The sequence below is a fragment of the Poecilia reticulata genome, chromosome 12 (genome assembly GCF_904066995.2).
Source record: "Poecilia reticulata chromosome 12, P_reticulata-male-v2, whole genome shotgun sequence".
NCBI lineage: Eukaryota > Metazoa > Chordata > Actinopteri > Cyprinodontiformes > Poeciliidae > Poecilia > Poecilia reticulata.
In genome coordinates, this window is record NC_088841.1 from 23279334 (window position 1) to 23299226 (window position 19893).

Here is a 19893-nt window from a genome sequence, read left to right on the forward strand (position 1 = left end):
CGCTGGAACAAACCATTTCATCCCGTTACAAGGGGGTGCTGGGTAAATACGGCTGTTTGCTTTTTGGTCTAAAACAGCGGAAATATTTAACTTTTACCGCCAAAAACAAGTAAAAAACCCGCCATTATTATTTTATTATTGACATAGGTCCCCAAATATATGTTTTAAATATTTATATTTCTTTTTTGAAGGAATTGTCTCAGCGTCGTCCCCCCCATATAGCGGTGCTGATTAGAAAGGCCTGAAAGCGAGCGTCGTCATCCATCTTTGTCATCCCAGCAGGAGCGGTGAGCTGCAGGGGAAGGAGCTGCAGCAGCAGCAGCAGCAGCAGCAGCGGACAGTTATGAGGAAACCTCCTCTCCTGCTGAGCACCGGCCGTCACACACATCCGCAGAGTGTTGGGGTCTGCAGCCGCAGGATGTTTACAGCAACTCTCAATATCTCTGCTTCACAAATCATTCATATCTTCTAGGCATTTACTCTAAAAACTATTTTATAAAAGATTAATATTGTCAGGTAGAACACATCAGTTATTTAAAATGACAAGATATAGAGATTTTAATAACACAGCAAAGTAGGATAAAAGTTTGCTGCATACTTCTACAAAAAAGTCTGAAAACCAGCAATACAAAATTAAATAAAAAAATGTATAGGATAATTTCAAAAGTGACTATTCTACAGTAAATAAACTAAAGTGAAATGCATTTTTTAAGAAATAAAAGATTTATAAATAAACAAAATATAATTATTGAAAATAAATTTAAAAGATATGCGTGTTGCCACAGACGTATCAAGAGGAAAAGAATAACAATAATAAAATGCAAAAATGTTATAATAGATTTATAAATAAAAATAAAATACAAATACTGTCTTATGTCAATAAGTGACTTAGTAGTAAAAGATAAATACATATAAACAATAATGTATATAAAAAGTCATAAATATGTATAATTTGAAATATACATAAAAAATAATTCATGCAAATATAAAAAGCAAAACAAAATAAAAGTGCATCAATCTGACTTTTAAAAAAAATATTAATTGGGGTGCTGCTATGCAGAATAAACCTGCAACACCGTTTAAAATAAAATAATTTAAAAATGTCAGTAGTAAGTTTATAATAAGTTTAATCACTTGCTTGGGGCCAGACTGTGCAGTAGATTTAAAATAAAAAACAAAGAAAGCAAACAAAATAAATCAGAACATTCATTCCTCTGTGCTGTGCAAGGTTTGACTAAAATAAAGTAAATAAAATAAAAGCAGGTTAAATGAGAGCTGTCATCAGCCGCGGCGTTGCGGTCTTTGGAGGATTCCCTGTCGCCTTCCTGGCTGCTGTCTGTCTCCGTCATGCTGTCAGCGCTGACAGCGTGGAAGCAAAGCAACGATTTATCTCCTTTTTATTTATTCCTAAACTTCTCAGCGGGATCTTCAACTCATTACATCCGTGACAGTTTCAACATCTGAGCTCGCTGCGTGGCTCTGATCGCTCCGCAGAGCAGCTCAGAATACCAAGAGTCAGAAACAAATGGACAAACTAAAAGTTCACATTTAAGAAAACCTCAAATATTTGAGTAGATTGAAGTCAAATAAGAACAATTTAGTCTGGATCAGAGTACTGTGTGATTTTCATTTTTTCTGGCGTAGAGAAGAAATGTTTACCAGCGTATTCATGTATTAGAATGGCCCAGTCAAAGTCCAGACCTAATCCCAGTGGCATGACCTGAAAACAGCTGTTCACAAACGATCCCCATCCAATCAGACTGAACTTCAGCTGTTTTGCAAAGAAGAACCAACAAAAAAATGTGCAAAGCTGGTAGAAACAAACTATAAAACACCAGCAGCTGTTTTACTGCCCTCTGTCCACTCAGGGGGGCTGAATACTTTTGCACTCTGTGTTTTCAGTGTTTTTATTTTTATTTTTAAATGCTTTGAATCATGTATAATTTTCTTTCTACTTCACAACTGTGTCCCACTTCCTGCTTTATGTCTTTCACATTAAATTCCAGTGAAATATATTTATGTTAGTGGTTGTTATGTGGCGAAATATGAAAATGTTCAATTCACTGAATGAGAGGCAGCAACAAACTGGTCCAGTTGCACTATTATGGTGCGTTCAAGTGCTGAAAAACATATCACGATATTATCACTTCATATCAGTCAGTAATATCAATAATTATTGACCAATAATATCTGAAATATCGATGTGACATTTCCTGCTTTATCCAGTTTTTACTCCACACAGTTATGGTGGTGAAACTTGAAACTGCTGCTGCGCCAGTTACTCAGCAGGCCGTTGCTAGGTAACCAAAGAATGAATGAGTTGCTAGGTAACCAAAGCGTGGGAGAGTTAGCTGATTCCACCAACTAAAGAGAGCCTGAGCTGCTAAAGGGTTTTCTTCTGCCTAATGCGTTATATATTTATATTTATTTATTGTCCAGTGTTGCTGGACTGTCAAAATATCAGAAGAAAATGATTTAAGTCTTTTTTTTACTCACCAAACGGCGCACCATTACTCCATAATAACCACTTCAACTGATATCCACATTAACGCGATGAAAACATCAGTGTCTTTTTCTTTAATTACCTTTGTGCTTTTCACAGGTCCTTGTGATTTATGTGACGTTTCTTTAAAAATGTCGCCTTTTTATTCCATTATTTAGGTAAATGAGGCAAAGAAGAGACAGGAATACCTTGAGTCCTCCGCACTCCGCTGCCGATCCCTTGTCCACTCCGGTGATGTAGATTCCCAGCGCGTATTCAGCTCCTCCTCGGATCATCAGGCCCAGAGACCGTCCGTCATCCAGAACCAGGTTCACCTGTTTGTGACGGGCAGAACAGCAGATAAAACAGGCGCTCCATAAACATCAGCGCTTTACAGGACTCAGATTGATGACTGTGGCTGTGGAGTCGGGCTCTTAATAAGACAGAAGACAGATAACACGTCCGATTAATGAATCGCCGTCAAGGAACAAACCTAAAATTCTGCTCATTGTTAAACCTGCAGCAATAAATCCACATTAGATGTTTAAAGACAGAGGATCATTAGGTTCCCAAAAGGGCCATAAATACATGAAACAGAAGAAACTCGTAGATCCAAAAGGGAGTCATGTGTGGAAAATTACATAAATGTAACACCATTTATGGATCATCTTGTCAGGATTCAGCGGCATGAATTCAGATAAAACTGGAGTTATCTGAGAGCCATCACCACAAACTGGACGTCCATTCATTACCTTTAACACGTCATTATGTTGGACTGTAAAGGCAACACTGACATACGGCCATATTGGAATTTAAAAAAGACAAACTTTTTTTTTCTTCAGTTTTTCAGTTATTCTTCTTTTGAGTCTGTTAGTCCAGTTAATCGATTCCTAAACTAGTTGATAATTATCTCAATAACTGATTAATCACGATTAATCAATTTGCCACTAATAGACATTTTTCTAATTTTACCTATGTAATTATTGAAAATTTACATTTTTAAGCTGTTCTCAATCATAAGTTTTGTAGCATTAGCTCTTAGCATTAGCGTAGCATTTGTCATCATTAAGGATTTCCATAATTTCCTGTAATAATTTTAGGTCATTTTGGAGGATTAGTGATTTCTTTACGTTTGCTCTTAATCATCAGCGTTGACTCACAGCATTAGCTTGTAGCATTAGCTAAGCCTGCATGTGGCATTCTTCAGGATTTGTGTAATTTCCCGTCTGTCTTCCTAATTGGAGAGGTTCCTACTGGACGGCGCTTGCTGCACTGTTGTGTTTGTATAAGTTGATACTCAGGTGTAATGGAAAACAGGCCACTAGACCCGACAGAAAAGTAATTTGGCTGTTGGTGTCCAGGAAGCTAATATTTGAACGGGCAGTGTTAGCTTATGTTGTCTTGGAGGTTTACTACTTCACTGAGGAGTTTAACTGATCTTTTTAAGTTGCTCTCAAACATCATCGCGTTAGATTGTAGCGTTAGCTTGTAGTGTTAGCCTGTAGCGTCAGCGCAGCTAGCACCTGGAATCCTTAAGGGTTTTTGTAGATTCTTGTCTGCTCTGGTGTTGTTAGCTAAAGAAGGTCACATAACTCTTTTTCTGGATGTATTCACCATGCTCGTTGTTTTGGTCAGCTGAGGCTGTTGGGATAATTTTCTAGTATCGATTATATTGAAAATCAATTATTTTAACAACCTTAATAGAAAGGGAGCAGAAAACTGGAGGAGACACAGTTTTCACTGCATCTGACACATCGAGACGACTTCAAAAAGCCCCTGAAGAGGAAAAAACCCCTGCTGATTATCCATCAGGTAGATAAATGGGTGGAAGATAAAACTGCCTCTCATGGATTAATGACTATGTCTACTTCAATATACATCTATATGCATAAATGGAGGGTTATTATGATGCATCTAGGAGGCACCGTTGGTCTGACAGATCTCCCCAACATCTTTAATAAGGAACTGAAATAGTACGTGACATACTAATCAGGAAACGACTTGGAATGCACAAAACACCTCCGGCATCCTCTTGGACGCCTAAATCTTCTCGCTGCCAATCACTTTTCAATCTCAGACAGAAGACAAATGACAGAAGAACAAAAGATTTGGAAGTGAGTCAACAGTTAAAGCTGGTTAGAAAAGTTACACAAGCAGAGGACGCTTTAATATGCTCTCTGGGTAAACTGAGCGTCGGAGCAACAATGTTCTGACTGAAAAACAACCACTTTAACTGCTCTAATGAGAAAAACACACAGAGGCAAACAGCACATGTAAAAACAGCCGTTTCTCTAATTCTGTGTGGTTGGCCGCCTGCCAGTCCTCCACGGCACGCTGCCCTGAAACTCTGCAGTACGTCGTTTATTTTCAACCGTCGCAAAACAAGAAAAAAAGAACAAAAACAGCTTCTAGAGCGGCCATGTTGGAAGGAAAGTAAAGAAACGGCTCATTGCCTCCTGAAGAGATTGAACCAAAATGAAGATTTGCATTAGAGATTCTTCAATGACTGAAGAGTTCAGCAGCTTCTTTGACTGGTCAAATGTAAAACCAGGAATATGTAGATAAAATGACAAGTTAGCATCAAATTAACAATGTTTACCATTTATTTTTCCATCCTTGCAGTCAAATTTATTGATTTTATATTGCTACTTTGGAAATATTTGTGATATCTCTCCTTCTTGGAACTGCTTCAAAAATCTACATTTAGAAGACAAGAGAAGAGGAATTTAAAGAATTTATACGGCTCAATTTTTGTTTATCGCGATATCGATCACAGACTATAACTTGAAATAGAACAGAATAGACTTTATTAATCTCCAAGGGTAAGTTGCTTATTTGTTGAAAGACGCTCCATCTCAGGTAACAAATACAAAGTTTGTAAAATATATACATACCTAGGAGTGATAAATTCAAAATGACTAGATATAACAAATAAATAGTAATGTATTAATCAATAAATAACTATAAACTATAAATTAACGCATTTAACTGCATGACCTTGGATGTAACTTTTATTTCAGTTTAATAAAAGGTTTTAAACTCTTACCACAGATTTTTAACAACCTGCTACTGTTTCACATTTGATTTACTTTAAGAGAATCTCTTTCTACAGAAAGCACCAGAGATGAAAGAGCTAATGAAGACTTTATTTATATAATAATAATAATAAAGCCAATGCATTCTAACCCACTGAAAGTCTTTGTTTACTGCCTTCAGGTCTCCTCATGTCCTTATGACTTTATCTACAGCTATTTGTTTTCTCCCTTAAGCTCCTTTAGACTTAATGGGAAAATCCTCTAATGTCATGGTTTTCTGTATAGAAACAAAAGGCATATGGTTTATAAATTCACACTTTTCACATTTATGATCTAAAAATAACTTGTGTTGGGATGAAAAAAATCGAACAAACTTGTTGGAGAACAATAAGTCAGCATTTTTCCGTACCTCCATCCAGAGACCAAAGGCTGCCGTTTTTAATTTTACCGTCTGCAGTGAGAGTGGTGCAACTGTGCCAAACTTGAGATGTTATCTATTTTCCCCATCACAATGAGGTCTTTCATTACCCGGTCCACGACGCCGCTCACGCTCGCCAAGATCGAAAAGTGGAATCAGTTGGACCCGGGTGGCTGCAGGACGGCCTGTATGCAAATACCTCAATTAAATCATGTCAGTTCTGGACCCGCAGGCGCAGAACCGGCATCTGGCTCACCAAGCCTGCCTTTCCTTCAGCTGCTCTTGTTTTAATAACAAGTGTCTGGGTGTTGGAGGCAGGGACGGCACCTCGGATCACCTCTGGGAGAATTACAGCGTTCAGGTTCTGTGACATTTCTGCAGGACGTTGAGAAAAGTTTTAATTACCAGAGCCATCTTTTATTGGCTCCACGCAGCGTCCCTGAGCATCGACTGCTGCCACTAAATCAATTAATTGCTCCCTCTCCTTTCCTGCAGAGGCTCTGACTGGTCTGCTGCTGCTGAGGACTGCAGAGCAGAGCATTTTGGGTAAAAGTGACAGAACCACTGGAACTTTTTAAAATGTTTTTTATGCTTCAACTACAACTTTCAATATGGGATTTAATGTGACTGACCATCAGAGATGGGTAGTAACTAGTTACATTTACTCAACTACATTTACTTTAGAAACTTTTTTTGAAATAATGTACTGCTAGAAAAGACAAATGTTTTGTTGTTGGTTTACCATTCGGAAGCTGCTTGCTGCATCCTTGTTAGTTGTGCAGGAGGCTCCACGAATGCTTTTCAAAGACGTACTGTTGTATAATAAAACCAAGTACAGTGGACGCCCCTGTTTGCAGACTTCAGAGTTCACATGTTTAAGATTTTCTAAATAAAATGCAGCTTGGGAAGTCTGCGTAATGACAGGTGACATCCTAGCCAATCCAGGAGCGCCTTTCATTTTCCTTGTCGCTGATTGGCTGAGCAGCCAGAGCTGAGATAAGTAAGGCTGTGTTAGCTTCTGCGGTTATGCTAACACCGTTTCCACTGTAACGCATATTAAGGTTTGGACTTTAAAAATTGACACTTATAGGCATTTTTAGAACAGGAATCAAACATTTAAAGATTTCAGCAATTAACCCCAGAGAGGAATATAAATCCAGTGTAAATGTAGATCTTAGTGTTTGTTTCTGACTGAAAGGCTGAGACATTATGAGACTCTGTAACTTTTGTCACAATAACTGTTGGCTTCTTTTCTTCTTGTCACATTTATTGAAGGATTATAACCATTAATTTGAGTAGATAGTCAATAGGACAATCTGAATCCTTCAAGGAGAAACTGTGTTTTATCTCTGAACCGTGGAAAATCAGAAGAATGTAAAACGGACACCTTAACTATTACCCCGGCCTTTCAGTGTAATCTGTATAGTAATAACTACAGTCAATATTCAAAGACTCTGAGCCGTCAAGATTAATGAGCAGCTCTCAACTGATGAAAAACTGAAACACCAGAGTAATAAATCTTTTAAAACACTGACAGCTTCTTCCCTGTAGGTCACAAGATAATGACAAGGTGTGGGTTTTTTCTTTCTGGGATTCTTGGGACAACTATTCGTCCTTCTCGTTTACACCAACTTTATCTTCCCTAAACATATAAAAATAACATTATTTAACAAAACTGTTGATGAAGAGACTGGAACCAATCAGTAAGCAGTTGGTTGTAAATTTTAAAAAAACTATCGGTTTAGCCAGTGAACGCGTCTTACCCGCATGCTAACAAATAATGCTAACAGCAACACCCATCAGTGTGGAAGTAGAGTCTAATTTAATCATTATTAATGTAAGTGAGAGGTTTAAAAATGAAATGACAGGAAGTATTAAAGATAGGCTGTAAATTAAGGCTGCAGCTTCCACAGAGAGCAGGACTTTTGGCAGATAACAGGAAGGATAACAGGAAGTTTCATCTGTTTCAGCTTTGAGCTGCTAACATTTAATCAAATTATATTTATATATGTTTCACACAACTAATATTTATTAATACTTAGTAGGAGTTAAAACATTTATTACACAAAAGCTGTCCTAAGCTAAAGGTATGTAACTTTTATAAATATGCTGTTTTACATATTTGTTAAAACCTTTGCTATGCTGTGACAGTTTGTGATGAGACAAATAAAAGGTGAAAAGGTCGATCTCCGTGAGATATTATTGCCATCTGCAGAAATTCATCAAAAACAACCAATCAGAGCCAGGAGGCGGGGCTTAGTGCTATAAACCAACTCATGTACTCTCTGCTAAATGTACTAACAGTGCAGAAACAACTTACATTACAGGAAAAATGTCTATCTATCGTCATCGGTGGCTAGGCTAACTAGCCTTAGCATTCATGACATGCTATGCTAGCTGTAGTGTAGCAGGGAGCACACAGAAAGGTGAATGACAGCACTAAGCTCCGCCCCCTGGCCCTGATTGGTTGTTTCTAGTTACTGGGAGAAGACAGAGGAGCTTGAGTTTTCACAGATTATTTGCTCTCTTTCCAAACTGTTACGACATGATGACAGCTTTTCTTTAGCCGTTTTCAGGTTGTTTGTTTTGCTTGACGTCTGAACTCCAGCTCTACCAGCTGAAGGACGGATCGGCTCTCCGTCTGGTTCTGAATCGCTCTACCTTCTTCTCGTCTCCCTCCTGAAGCAGCTGCATGTTGCTGCGCCGCTGGCTGTCGGTTCGCCGCAGCGTGGCGCTCCGATGCTCCGGTAGATCCGGAGGAGGGGACACGCTGCGACCCTGAGGATCCACCCAGGTGTAGACGTGGTTGGTGACGTAGCCGCCCGGGATCCGCCCGACTGAGCGTACCGACAGGTTCAGCTTCTTGCTGCCCTTCAGCACCTGACGAGGCGACAAGAGGGAAGCAAACAGACGTTTTACAAGCAGAAAGAGGAGGATGAATCCATCAAAACATGAATTTATTGCCAAGAAACGCTCTGTGGTTTTTTTAGAAGCAGTAGACACTCAAATAGAAATATAAAAACAAGATGTGAATTTTCATGGCAGGTTTCAAACAGCTGGAGGTAAAACACTGAAGAGAGGCGGGAGGAGAAAATGTGAGATTACAGGCAGAAACAACAGATTGCTCTCAGTTTCCCTCTGATAGTTTTTCTACATGCACACCTGCAGCAGATCAGCGACTTCCTGTTAGAAGTTTAGACAAATCAAAGTGAAGATCCAAGTAAAACAAACACAAGTTTCTACTGAAGCAACAGGACTGAAAAAAGGTTCTGAATGTTTGTTGGTGGTACAGAAGATTAAATCATCCCTTATTCGTTTACACTTTTCTTCCAAAATTATTCCCTCTTCTTTAGGGTCGGACTGTTTAAAGAAAACTAACAGTAGATAAAAGTCAACAAAAAGAATTAATATGAGCTGATATCGTCCTCAATTAGCTTCATCCATCCATCTTCTTACACCCTTGTCCCTCAGTGGGGTCTGGAGGGTTGCTGGTGCCCATCTCCAGCTAACGTTCTGGGTGAGAGGCGGGGTCACCCTGGACAGGTCGCCAGTCTGTCGCAGGGCAACACAGAGACACACAGGACACACAACCATGCACACACACACTCACACCTAGGGGCAATTTGGAGAGGCCAATTAACCTGACAGTCATGTTTTTGGACTGTGGGAGGAAACCGGAGTACCCGGAGAAAACCCACCATGCACAGGGAGAACATGCAAACTCCATGCAGAAAGACCGGGGATCAAACCTTCTTGCTGCAAGGCAACAGCTCTACCAACTGCGCCACTGTGCAGCCCTTAATTAGCTTCATATTTATATAAATATACAGAGAAATCTAAAACATTTCATTCAAACAGAGGTTTTAAATTTAAATTTATTTCTTTAGATTTGGTAGATTGATTTAAGTTTAAACTGGAGAATGTTAAAGAATCCCAAGGTTGTTGGTACGGAAAGCAAATAGTGTTAAAAATCAACTTCCACAGAGTTGTTTCTACGGAAGAGGATTATGACCACTGAACTTAATCTCAGAATTCAGACTTTTTTTCCTTTTCAAATTGTACTTTTCTAAGAAGGTAAAATTTTCTAGAGATATTACTTTCTAAGAAATTTTAGAAAGTAAAAATTTCTAAAAATGTCACTTTTGAAAATGTAAAGCTTTTTAGGAAAACTTCACTTTTTGGTAAAAATAATTTTACAAAACATTTTCTTTAGCTACAATAAATGTAGTAAAGTAAAAGTACTTTTAGAAATGTTTACTTACTAAAAGTAAAAATGTTTTTTTTAGAAAGTAAAATTTTACTTTCTTAAATTTTTTAGAAATTTTGAGATTTATTTTCCCTCAATAATCCAACTTTTTAGATAAAAACGTCAAATCTCAAATTTAGACTTTTCCCTCAGAATTCTAAATTTTATGGAAGTAAATATGTGCCATCAGAATTTGAATAAAAAATGCATCTGAAACTTGAATGTTGTATATTTGTGCTTACTTTTACAATCTCAAAATTAATTCAGAATATAATTTTGACCTAAAAAAAAATTCTGTCATTATTTGTACATGTTTGCAATTTTCATTTGTTAAAAAAATTCACATTCCTTTTTCAAAGTGATGAAATTTTCAATATATATATATATTTTCAGTGTTAAAAAATTTAAATGCAATATTTTCAGTGTCCTAAAAATTCAACTTGCTCAAATTCACCGTCTCAAATTCAGCGTCTAAAAATTCACTGTACAAAAATGGCGAGGTTACTTCAGGTCACAGACATTAGCAATCGTTGTCAGATTTCAACACTGAGCTAATCACATGACCTAAGCGTCATATTGAAGAAATACCAGCATCACCGAGGCTAGCGACTATGGAGGCGAACGCAAACCCAACGGTGAGTCTATGCTTTCATATTTCTGTAGTACATTTTATTTTGCACATGAACTTTGATACATGATATTAAAGCTTGATTTAAAACACGGGTTTGGGCCGTTGTTAATCTTACGCCATGTAATGCTGGCATATTAGTTCTCGCTACCTGCTAGACCTCCACCCCCTTCTCTTGGCTGTCCTACACCCAATTTTCCCCTGTTTTATTTAAAAAAGGAATATCACTTGCGCCAAGTCTAGAATCTTTAAAGATAACTGATGGGTGGCGACTTTCCGGGTTGTTTGTATGTGTCTTAGGTGAGACCGAGACAGGCAGTCTTAGTAAAAGTCGTAATTTTCCAGAGATGCTACCGCTAATGTAGCTAACATGGCTGCCTTGTGTGCTTCAAGGAGGGGCTGTGAACTCTTCAGACATTAATTATAAACACAACCCCATTCTGTTCATCTACTGTGTTGTTCATGTGACTTCATTTATGAATAAATTAATACATTTATGGTCATTATAGCGTCATCCAAACTACTGCTTCTCTTATCTGACAAGTGTTGATATATATTAATTTACATTCTTTTTACTTTGCGGTACAAAACGTCGTTCTGTTACCTAGCAACATTAGAAACAACCTCCTTTGTTTTTTCATTTGATTTTAACTCATTTTGAGAAAAATATATGCTTGCAAGTACAGCTGTTAACTTATTTTAGATTAAATATTTAATTCGATTTCTCAATACTGACCTATTGATTTCAAAATAGTTTTTTTATTTTATCTACAATGTTTTTGACATTTTTTTTGTTTTTTCTTTTCAAGGAACTTTTGCTGGATCATATTTTTGATAGACTCCGTGATCGTTTGGAGCCATTTCTATTTCTACAATTACAGATGGTCCTGCAGTCAATCCGGGTTGACTGCAGGACCCGGATTGACTGCAGTCAATCTGGGTCCTGCAGGTGAAGAAGCATAGTGATGACAGTGACATCAGCGATGATGTCTTGGAAGCAGAAACTACGCAGGTGACAGGGTTTCTCCATCAGTTTCTCAAAGAAGGTAAAATGTCTGTATAAACATTTGGCCAATGTTTGTTATTTTGAGAATGATGAGACGTGCAATACATACCAGCATAATACAGTACATTTATTTTGTTATAATCATGACTTACAACACTGCACAGATAAAGCTGATAAAGCTTTTCAGGTTGATTAGTGAAAATGGCAAAAGGTTTTCAAATGATTTTTGAAGGACATCACATTCATATTCATTAGTTTCTTAGATGGAAAAGACATTCGCATAAAGTCATATCTCAAAGTCAGCTTTATGAATGATTCCATCTACAGGAAACTCACCATGTATCTAAAAAAAATTATACTTTTCCTAGCATTTTCAGACAATCTGCACCAGCTCATGAGATTTTGGGTTGGCTGGGAGGCTCCATGCCAGGAACTGAAGCCTGAAGTAGTGCAGTCAACTGGACCAAACCACAAGCCCACTTCATCCACCTGCAGTGAACGTTTACGCCTTCCAAGCCATTATTCTACCTACCAGGCTCTGTATGCTGACATGACGGTGTGTCTTAAATCGGTTGGGACTGGCTTTGGTCTTCTTTGAGAACTCAGTGCATTGGTGTTTCATTTGTTCAATAATTGCATTTCAATATGGCATTTAAGTAAAATTACAAAGTCATTTTATTAGCTTTTTTTTTCAAATACTGTTCATCATTCACCGCAGTCTTGACATTAAGTTGTTCTTTGAAGTGACGACTAAGTAGCTGAAATGTTTGTCAAGCATTCCTGTAAATCTTAAATGTTAGAGTAACTATGTTCAGAGTTTCTGAGTCAGCACTGTTTGTACAGGAAATATGAAACGGAAACTGTTTTTATGCAATATTTTACTGAATGTTCATCTATGCTTGAAGTATTAGAAAATAAATGACATAAGACAAACTTAACTTTTCCATTCTTATAATGCAAGAAAATTTAGGTCCTACACAACTGTACCTACTAGGTTCCTTTTGAGAAAAAAGAACAATCAACTCACAAATGTAGAACATTTTAGTTCTTTAACATGTCTACCATAAATGATTCACTTTTCCAAAGCACAAATTTTACCTCTGTGGTAATATGATCAGCACTTAGCTTTACATTTCATAAATGCTGAATTTTGAAACTGGACAAGTTTCACAAAGTAAAGAACTGTTCACAAAACAGAACTGCAGCAATATAAATGTCACAACCAAAAGACAGTGATGTGCCTTTTGGGTTTACTGCGTCTCTTAAGGCCATTTGTTCGTCAGTCAGTTGCACATTTGAATTTGGTACTGTGACGTTTGACTCTTCCTGGAGAGGAAGCCCGCACTCCTCCCATTCAATTTCGGGAATCTACACCCTGGAAAACACAAAGAAGGGATCAAGAGAACTCAAAATGTACTTGATTGCAGATTGCTATGTTACAAATTAAATGAATGATAGTATACATGCTACACATTAAATTATCCAATTAAAATGTACCTCTGTCAAGGCAGTGTGGGGTTCAGGAATTGAATGGTGTGTAACTTAATCAGAATTTGCTTTTAATTACAACATTAATCACAAATTTTAGCATAGCTCAAACATTCTTTGTAACCAAAGATATATTTTGGAGATACAAAGTAGTGGGGATTAAAATGATTTTAATAAGTTAACAAGTTTGTGGTTATAATTAATGTCTGAAGAGTTCACAGCCCCTCCTTGAAGCACACAAGGCAGCCATGTTAGCTACATTAGCGGTAGCATCTCTGGAAAATTACGACTTTTACTAAGACTGCCTGTCTCAGTCTCACCTAAGACAAACAAACAAACAACCCGGAAAGTCGCCACCCATCAGTTATCTTTAAAGATTCTAGACTTGGCGCAAGTGATATTCCTTTTTTAAATAAAACAGGGGAAAATTGGGTGTAGGACAGCCAAGAGAAGGGGGTGGAGGTCTAGCAGGTAGCGAGAACTAATATGCCAGCATTACATGGCGTAAGATTAACAACGGCCCAAACCCGTGTTTTAAATCAAGCTTTAATGTCATGTATCAAAGTTCATGTGCAAAATAAAATGTACTACAGAAATATGAAAGCATAGACTCACCGTTGGGTTTGCGTTCGCCTCCATAGTCGCTAGCCTCGGTGATGCTGGTATTTCTTCAATATGACGCTTAGGTCATGTGATTAGCTCAGTGTTGAAATCTGACAACGATTGCTAATGTCTGTGACCTGAAGTAACCTCGCCATTTTTGTACAGCGAATTTTTAGACGCTGAATTTGAGACGGTGAATTTGAGCAAGTTGAATTTTTAGGACACTGAAAATATTACATTTGGATTTTTAAAAGTTGCATTTTTTTATATTTTTTTAACAAATGAAAATTGCAAACGTGTACAAATAATGACACTGAATTTTTTTTTTTGGTCAAAATTATATTCTGAATTAATTTTGAAATTGAAAAAGTAAGCGCAAATATACAACATTCAAGTTTCAGATGCATTTTTTATTCAAATTCTGATGGCACATATTTACTTCCATAAAATTTCTCAGAATTCTGACTCTTTTCTTTCTCAGAGATCTGACTTTTCACTCAAAATTTAAAAAAAAATGTTTCTCAGAATTCTCACTTTAAAACATTTAAATAAAAAAGATGAAAAATTTCAAACAAAAGCGTTAGAGGTACTGCTGCATTTGCTTAAGTCTAATATGAACAAAAAGCTAATTATTTGTTAGCAGAAACAGCTGATTTATTCAACTCCCATTTCATCTTATTTTAATGTAATTTAGTGAAAAAAAATCCTTAATTTGGAGGCATCCAGATTCTCTTCCTGATCTAAACAAACGCAGAGCACTAATACTTCTTATCCGTCCTCCATCAGTTCTCGCTAAGAAGAAGCTGAAGGCTTCAGCTGAAATCTTTATCGGCGTTTCTCCGGTGGAACAAGTCGAATTATTCCCCCGTCAGTGAATGAGAGCAGAGAGGGTCAATCTCTCCACCCAGATGGATCAATTTCACATTCTGGGTTTGTGTTTGGGAGATAATAACTCCACTTCAGAGGCAACAAAACCGGTCAGCTCAAAAATAAAACAATAACCAGGATAAATCCCAGATTCTCATCTGCCTCCTCTTCCTCTGCTCATGGGAAGAAGGTCGATGCAAAACCGCAGATAAAACGTGAGAAACTTTTATGTGGTAAATACATATAAAAGTATTAATCAGGTTAATTAAGCAAAATGTGTTTTCATGGATCTCAGTTGTTCATCAGCAAACAGACAAAAGTGCTGAGCTGTTAGAAGATGGGTAGTAACTCAATTACTTTTACTTTTATTATGAAGTATTTCTAATCTTGAGTAAAATGTCTGGATTTTCTACCCACTGAATGAAAAACAAACATGTTTAAACCAAAATCCACCAGACACAGACTCACACCTGCAGGTTTTGTTCAAGTTTCATGAATCTTTTATTCAAAGAAACTCATTTGGAAACTTTTTATTTTGCCTGATTTTGATTTTTTTTGTTACATTTGATTTAATAATTTATACAAGTAGCAAAAAAAACAAAGAAAACAGATTTTATCAAAAGAATATTTCAGCAAAAAATAAAAATACAGACGAAAACAAAGTCAGATTTTAGCAAGAACTAAAAAGCTAAGAAGTGAGGGGAAGTTTTACCAAATACTTCTTTACTCTTTCTTTAGTAACTTCTTGCATGACTAGTTTTACTTGAGTAAAGGGATGAAGTAGTACTACACTAACTGGGTACACTGCCTGCCTCTGGCTGGTAGCAGCACCTATTAAACGTAATGAAAGATGCTGTAAGTGTCGGGTTGAATGCAGCAGGCAGCAGGTCCCTTCCAGATAAAACACATTCCGGTTTGCGGCTGTTGCATTAAAACCTTTTCTGAGGCGAAGCGTCTTGCAGCTGAACGGTGTGGCGTCGCTCTGAGCTCATTAGCAGTTTGCTGGAGTTGAAACCAGGACGACACAGTTAGCAGGTTGTTTATGCAGCGCTGCACACTTTGCATAACTGGGATAACAGAGAGGAAGAAAATACCTTCGGTAGGAGAAATAAAAGTTGTGAAGAAGCCGCTTCCTGTGCAGTAAGTGGGACATTCGGCGTGTTGCACTGGAACTGGGGCATGTTGGGGTTTGGAGAGGCTGCTGCGTATTTTCAAGGTAAAACTGCGACATTTCAGCAGAGGAAGCTGTGAAATAAATCAACAGGAGGGCAGGAGGACGCAGCCAGGAGCTGGAATCTCCAGATTCTGAGATTTATTTGCATTGACGGCTGCAGTGATGCAAGAACAGGACACAGGCGTTTACAGCCGAGGGGAGAGAAACGGGTGGGAAGCTTCGGCCGAATGGAGGACAATGAGACAGAATATAACACTACAGAGCTCCTACAGACACTCTGTAAAGATGAACTCACACTCTCAATATTCTTCACTAAAATAAAAACACTTTAAAGTTGTTTACATTTATTTTCTCCCCTTTGGAGTGAAAGTCTGGAGTTAAACTAGATGGAGATGTTGAGGCATGAAAACCTTCTGGTCTGTCTGGAGTGACATAAATCACTATTATGTTTATGTTTATGCTAAAATCTGATTTCATTTTGATAAAATATCTTTTTGTGGCTAAAATACGATTTTTTTTTAAAATATCAGATTTCTTTCCAAAACTTTGTTTTTTTTCTAAAATGTTATGTTTTAAAACAAATCTGAATTGTTTCTGTTAAAATATCAGATTTTTTTTTTCTTTTTGCTAAAACTTGATGGTTTCTTTAGGACACAGGAACTTGTTTTAAAACAATAATTGATTCAAAAGAACAAGTTCCAATGGCAGAATATTTCACTTGCTATAAATTAAATAATCTGCAGGTGAAACTAGAACTTCATCATCAACATTAAGGAATTATCGACTCAAATCGATCTCTAATATCTTGCTGAAAGGTTACTTGTAAGTTAGTTGTGTCGTATTTCAAGTGTACTAAGATATTTGCATTTAAATCCAGACCAGAAATACTTGGTAAGATTTTGTGTTTGACTTTCCTGTGCTAATTAAATTAGTTTGACGATCTGAACCATGTCAGTGTGAGAATCTTGAATGTGTTTCTGTGACCAGCAGAGCTGCAGCAGCAGCAAAGGAACCTCCCCGACCCGTAAATAAGACCGAGCTGAAATCAGCGCCGTGGTGCCTCTAATGCTTCACTCCTGCAGGAGCACAAGTGCTGATTGTGACCCTGGGCTGATGAAGCTGCTGCTCCTGAGAGCAGCACCAAAAACAGACGGCGAGCTAAAAATAATGGAATACATTACGGAGCAAAATGGGAAACAGCATCAACAGGTGAAACGGCCTCAGAAAACACAAACCGGCCTCATAAAATGTCAGGGAATCCATTCCGGGATTAATTTCAATCCCACTTTTAGCCCCGGCTGGAATTAAACCGGCGTCCCGCTCTCATCAGGGACCGGATGAGGTTTCCGTTTGGACAGATGGAGTTATGAGGCAGAAAGAAAAACACTTTCCCACTCCTCTGTTAAAAGCATTTCTCCTCCTGCCAGCAGCGCTGATTTGAAAGCTCTCCAATTCTTGTTCATGCTAATTACACACAGAGAAAAACACGCAGATTCACTGAGGCGCGCAAAGCAGCCAGTCTGTCACACAAAGCCGAGAAAAGAGCTGGTCTGTCTGACGGATACCTGCAGACGGTACCGGTACCGCAGCGCAGCAGCAGCAGCAGCAGCAGACGGGTAAATTGCCTTTCACCCTGGTTATTTACTGCTGTCAGAGGAGATCTGTCAGCCGCAGCTGATCGCCTTCACACCGGCACAATGGAGGGGCAGCGTGTCCAAAAATGATATACAGAAAAACAACAGAAAGGACCGACACGGCTGCTGGCGCCATGTTGTTAATAGATGGTTTAGTTGTTATTGTTCAATCTATTCTTTATGAGGTTTTGTTGTGTTTCAATGGGAATCAGTGGTTTGGTGCGCGACCTGCGGCTCTTTACGTGATCCAACGTGGAGCGAAAGTTTCCTATGGATACAAAGTGACATTTCGCGCATGCGCACTACGCTGGAGGACAGAAAAACCCGGCTGGTTTTACCCATGGTTTTACCTGCTATCTAGCAGCGATGCTACAACAACTCAGTTAACCAAATCAAACCTGGAGATGAAGGTATTATTAATTCAGTTCACTGCGCCACAACAAAGTGAAAAAATAATGCAGAAAAACAGTTAAAGAACAACTTGAAACGGTTTTTTTTAATTCTCACTCCGTGACGGCTTTACGCTACGCAGGCTCGTTGCCATAGCAACTGGCAACAACGTCACTTTACGTTTCAGAATTCAACTCTACAAAAAGCTCAAACATTTCCCACACAGAGAACAGAACATTCAGTCCGGGACAGTTTTATGTTTTCAGGCTTGACGTTTATTTTTTGACTGTTAATATTGTCGCCAAGTCGTCACAGACGAACCGCCCTGTCGTCTGCTGCTCGCTTGTCAGCCTTCAGACCAGTTGCTAACAGCGTTAGCATTAGCTTTCCAGTTCACTGTGCTGCCCGCTTCTGGCACTGTTTTTGAGTCACTTACTATTAAATCCTTACATTCATCTCCTCCCTGGGTTCATTCTCACCACGCCCCTACAAGTCATGACGTTTTTCACAAATTCACACAAAATCAACAGATCACCACATTTTTTCTAATTTGACTCCAATTTTTCCTTAAAATTGGTCAAAAACATTACGTTTAACTGATGTCAAGTTCTTCACGTTTAGCGTAAATATTGTAAAAATTCCTTACAAATATTTAAATTATCACCACAAAATCTGACTTTGATTGAAAAAACCCCACAAAAACAATCATGAAATCCTGGATGGACTGATCAACCTGAAAAGATGTTTAATATTTTCACGCTGCTATGTTAGCTTAGCTAATTGTAAGAAACACTTACCGAATGCACAAACAACTGTTTATTAATGTTTTTAACAGTTTAATGTGTTTTAATACATTCTGGCTCTACCGACCCTTTAAGAACATTCAGATCTTTGATATGGACCAAAATAAAAACGAGTTTGACACCGCTGCTCTAAAGTTAATCCATTTATACTAAACATTTATATGCCTAGTGCTTTAAACGTACTTTTTTGTGCAGTACAGTCGATTAAAAAAAAAAACAATTAAAATGAAAGTAAATGAAAAAACGCTGGTTTTTAATTTGACCATAAAAGAAAGCTTTATTTAAGTGCTTGCAGAAAAACAATGAGCCGATGTTCTGGTTCTAAGTTTTTCTGTGAACGTCGCAGAGCCCAGATAAACTCTGAAGGAGCAGAACAGAACGGCGCGTCTAACTTGTGCATCTCTGCGTTGGATGTAAACCCACTTTCTCTCTGATTTCACGCTCAGATCCACGCAGCTCCTCTGCAGCGGCGCCGAATCCCCACTGAGCCTTTTGAAAAACGCGCTGCAGCCCTGAGGGGCTTCGTGATCATTTTAGGGGCGTTCTTCATCAGAAATACCCCTAATTTTCACTTCCAGATGTCTAAAAAAATGATTTTAATATAACAAGGGACAGGATGTGTGATAGGGTCTAATTCACAGCATGCTCCTCAGATATTTTTCTTTAATTTGCATATAAAAACACCTTTCAGCGGCGCAGCAGCTGTCACTGTGCACAATGCGTGTTGTCTCGCTCCTTTCTGGCTCTCATCGATTCAGGCAGTCGAGATGCAACAGGGGGGCGATTCGCTGCAAGTCCAACCTGGAAGATACGCTGGAAGGAAACTCTCAATAATCACAACCTGAAAGGCTTTTTCTGCAGCGCAGCAGGAAACATGTCCCACACAAAGCACTGATACGAACCAACAGAAACAGACGATTCACAGCGATTATGCTCAGAAATTAGACCTGAAAAGAAATAAAGAAAAATCCCCTTTTCACCACACCGATGTGTAATTATAGAAAAACTTTAAAAACGAGCCCAAAGGCTGCGATTGAACTCGACTGAAGAATGAAAACGCTACAACTTTTAATTCTAAATTAGATCAAAACACTTTAAGGTAGCACTTTACAATAACAT

At 38.2% G+C, this 19893-nt stretch overlaps 1 protein-coding gene and 1 long non-coding RNA gene across 5 annotated transcripts in view; one reads left to right on the forward strand and one right to left on the reverse strand.

Moving 5' to 3' along the window:
• The window catches only part of whrna (whirlin a), a 143409-nt gene that overhangs the window by 66801 nt on the left and 56715 nt on the right, over positions 1–19893 (reverse strand). For all 4 annotated transcript variants that reach the window (XM_008424630.2, XM_008424631.2, XM_008424634.2 and 1 more), the window contains exons 2-3: positions 8597–8815; positions 2692–2817 (exon numbers count right to left, since the gene is read on the reverse strand). In XM_008424630.2, the coding sequence (XP_008422852.2) occupies positions 2692–2817; positions 8597–8815 (345 nt within the window). The remainder of the gene's footprint in view (positions 1–2691; positions 2818–8596; positions 8816–19893) is intronic.
• LOC145554042 (uncharacterized) lies at positions 11624–12748 on the forward strand. The gene is made up of 2 exons (XR_014090082.1): positions 11624–11855; positions 12184–12748. It is a non-coding gene; the product is annotated as an uncharacterized LOC145554042 (long non-coding RNA).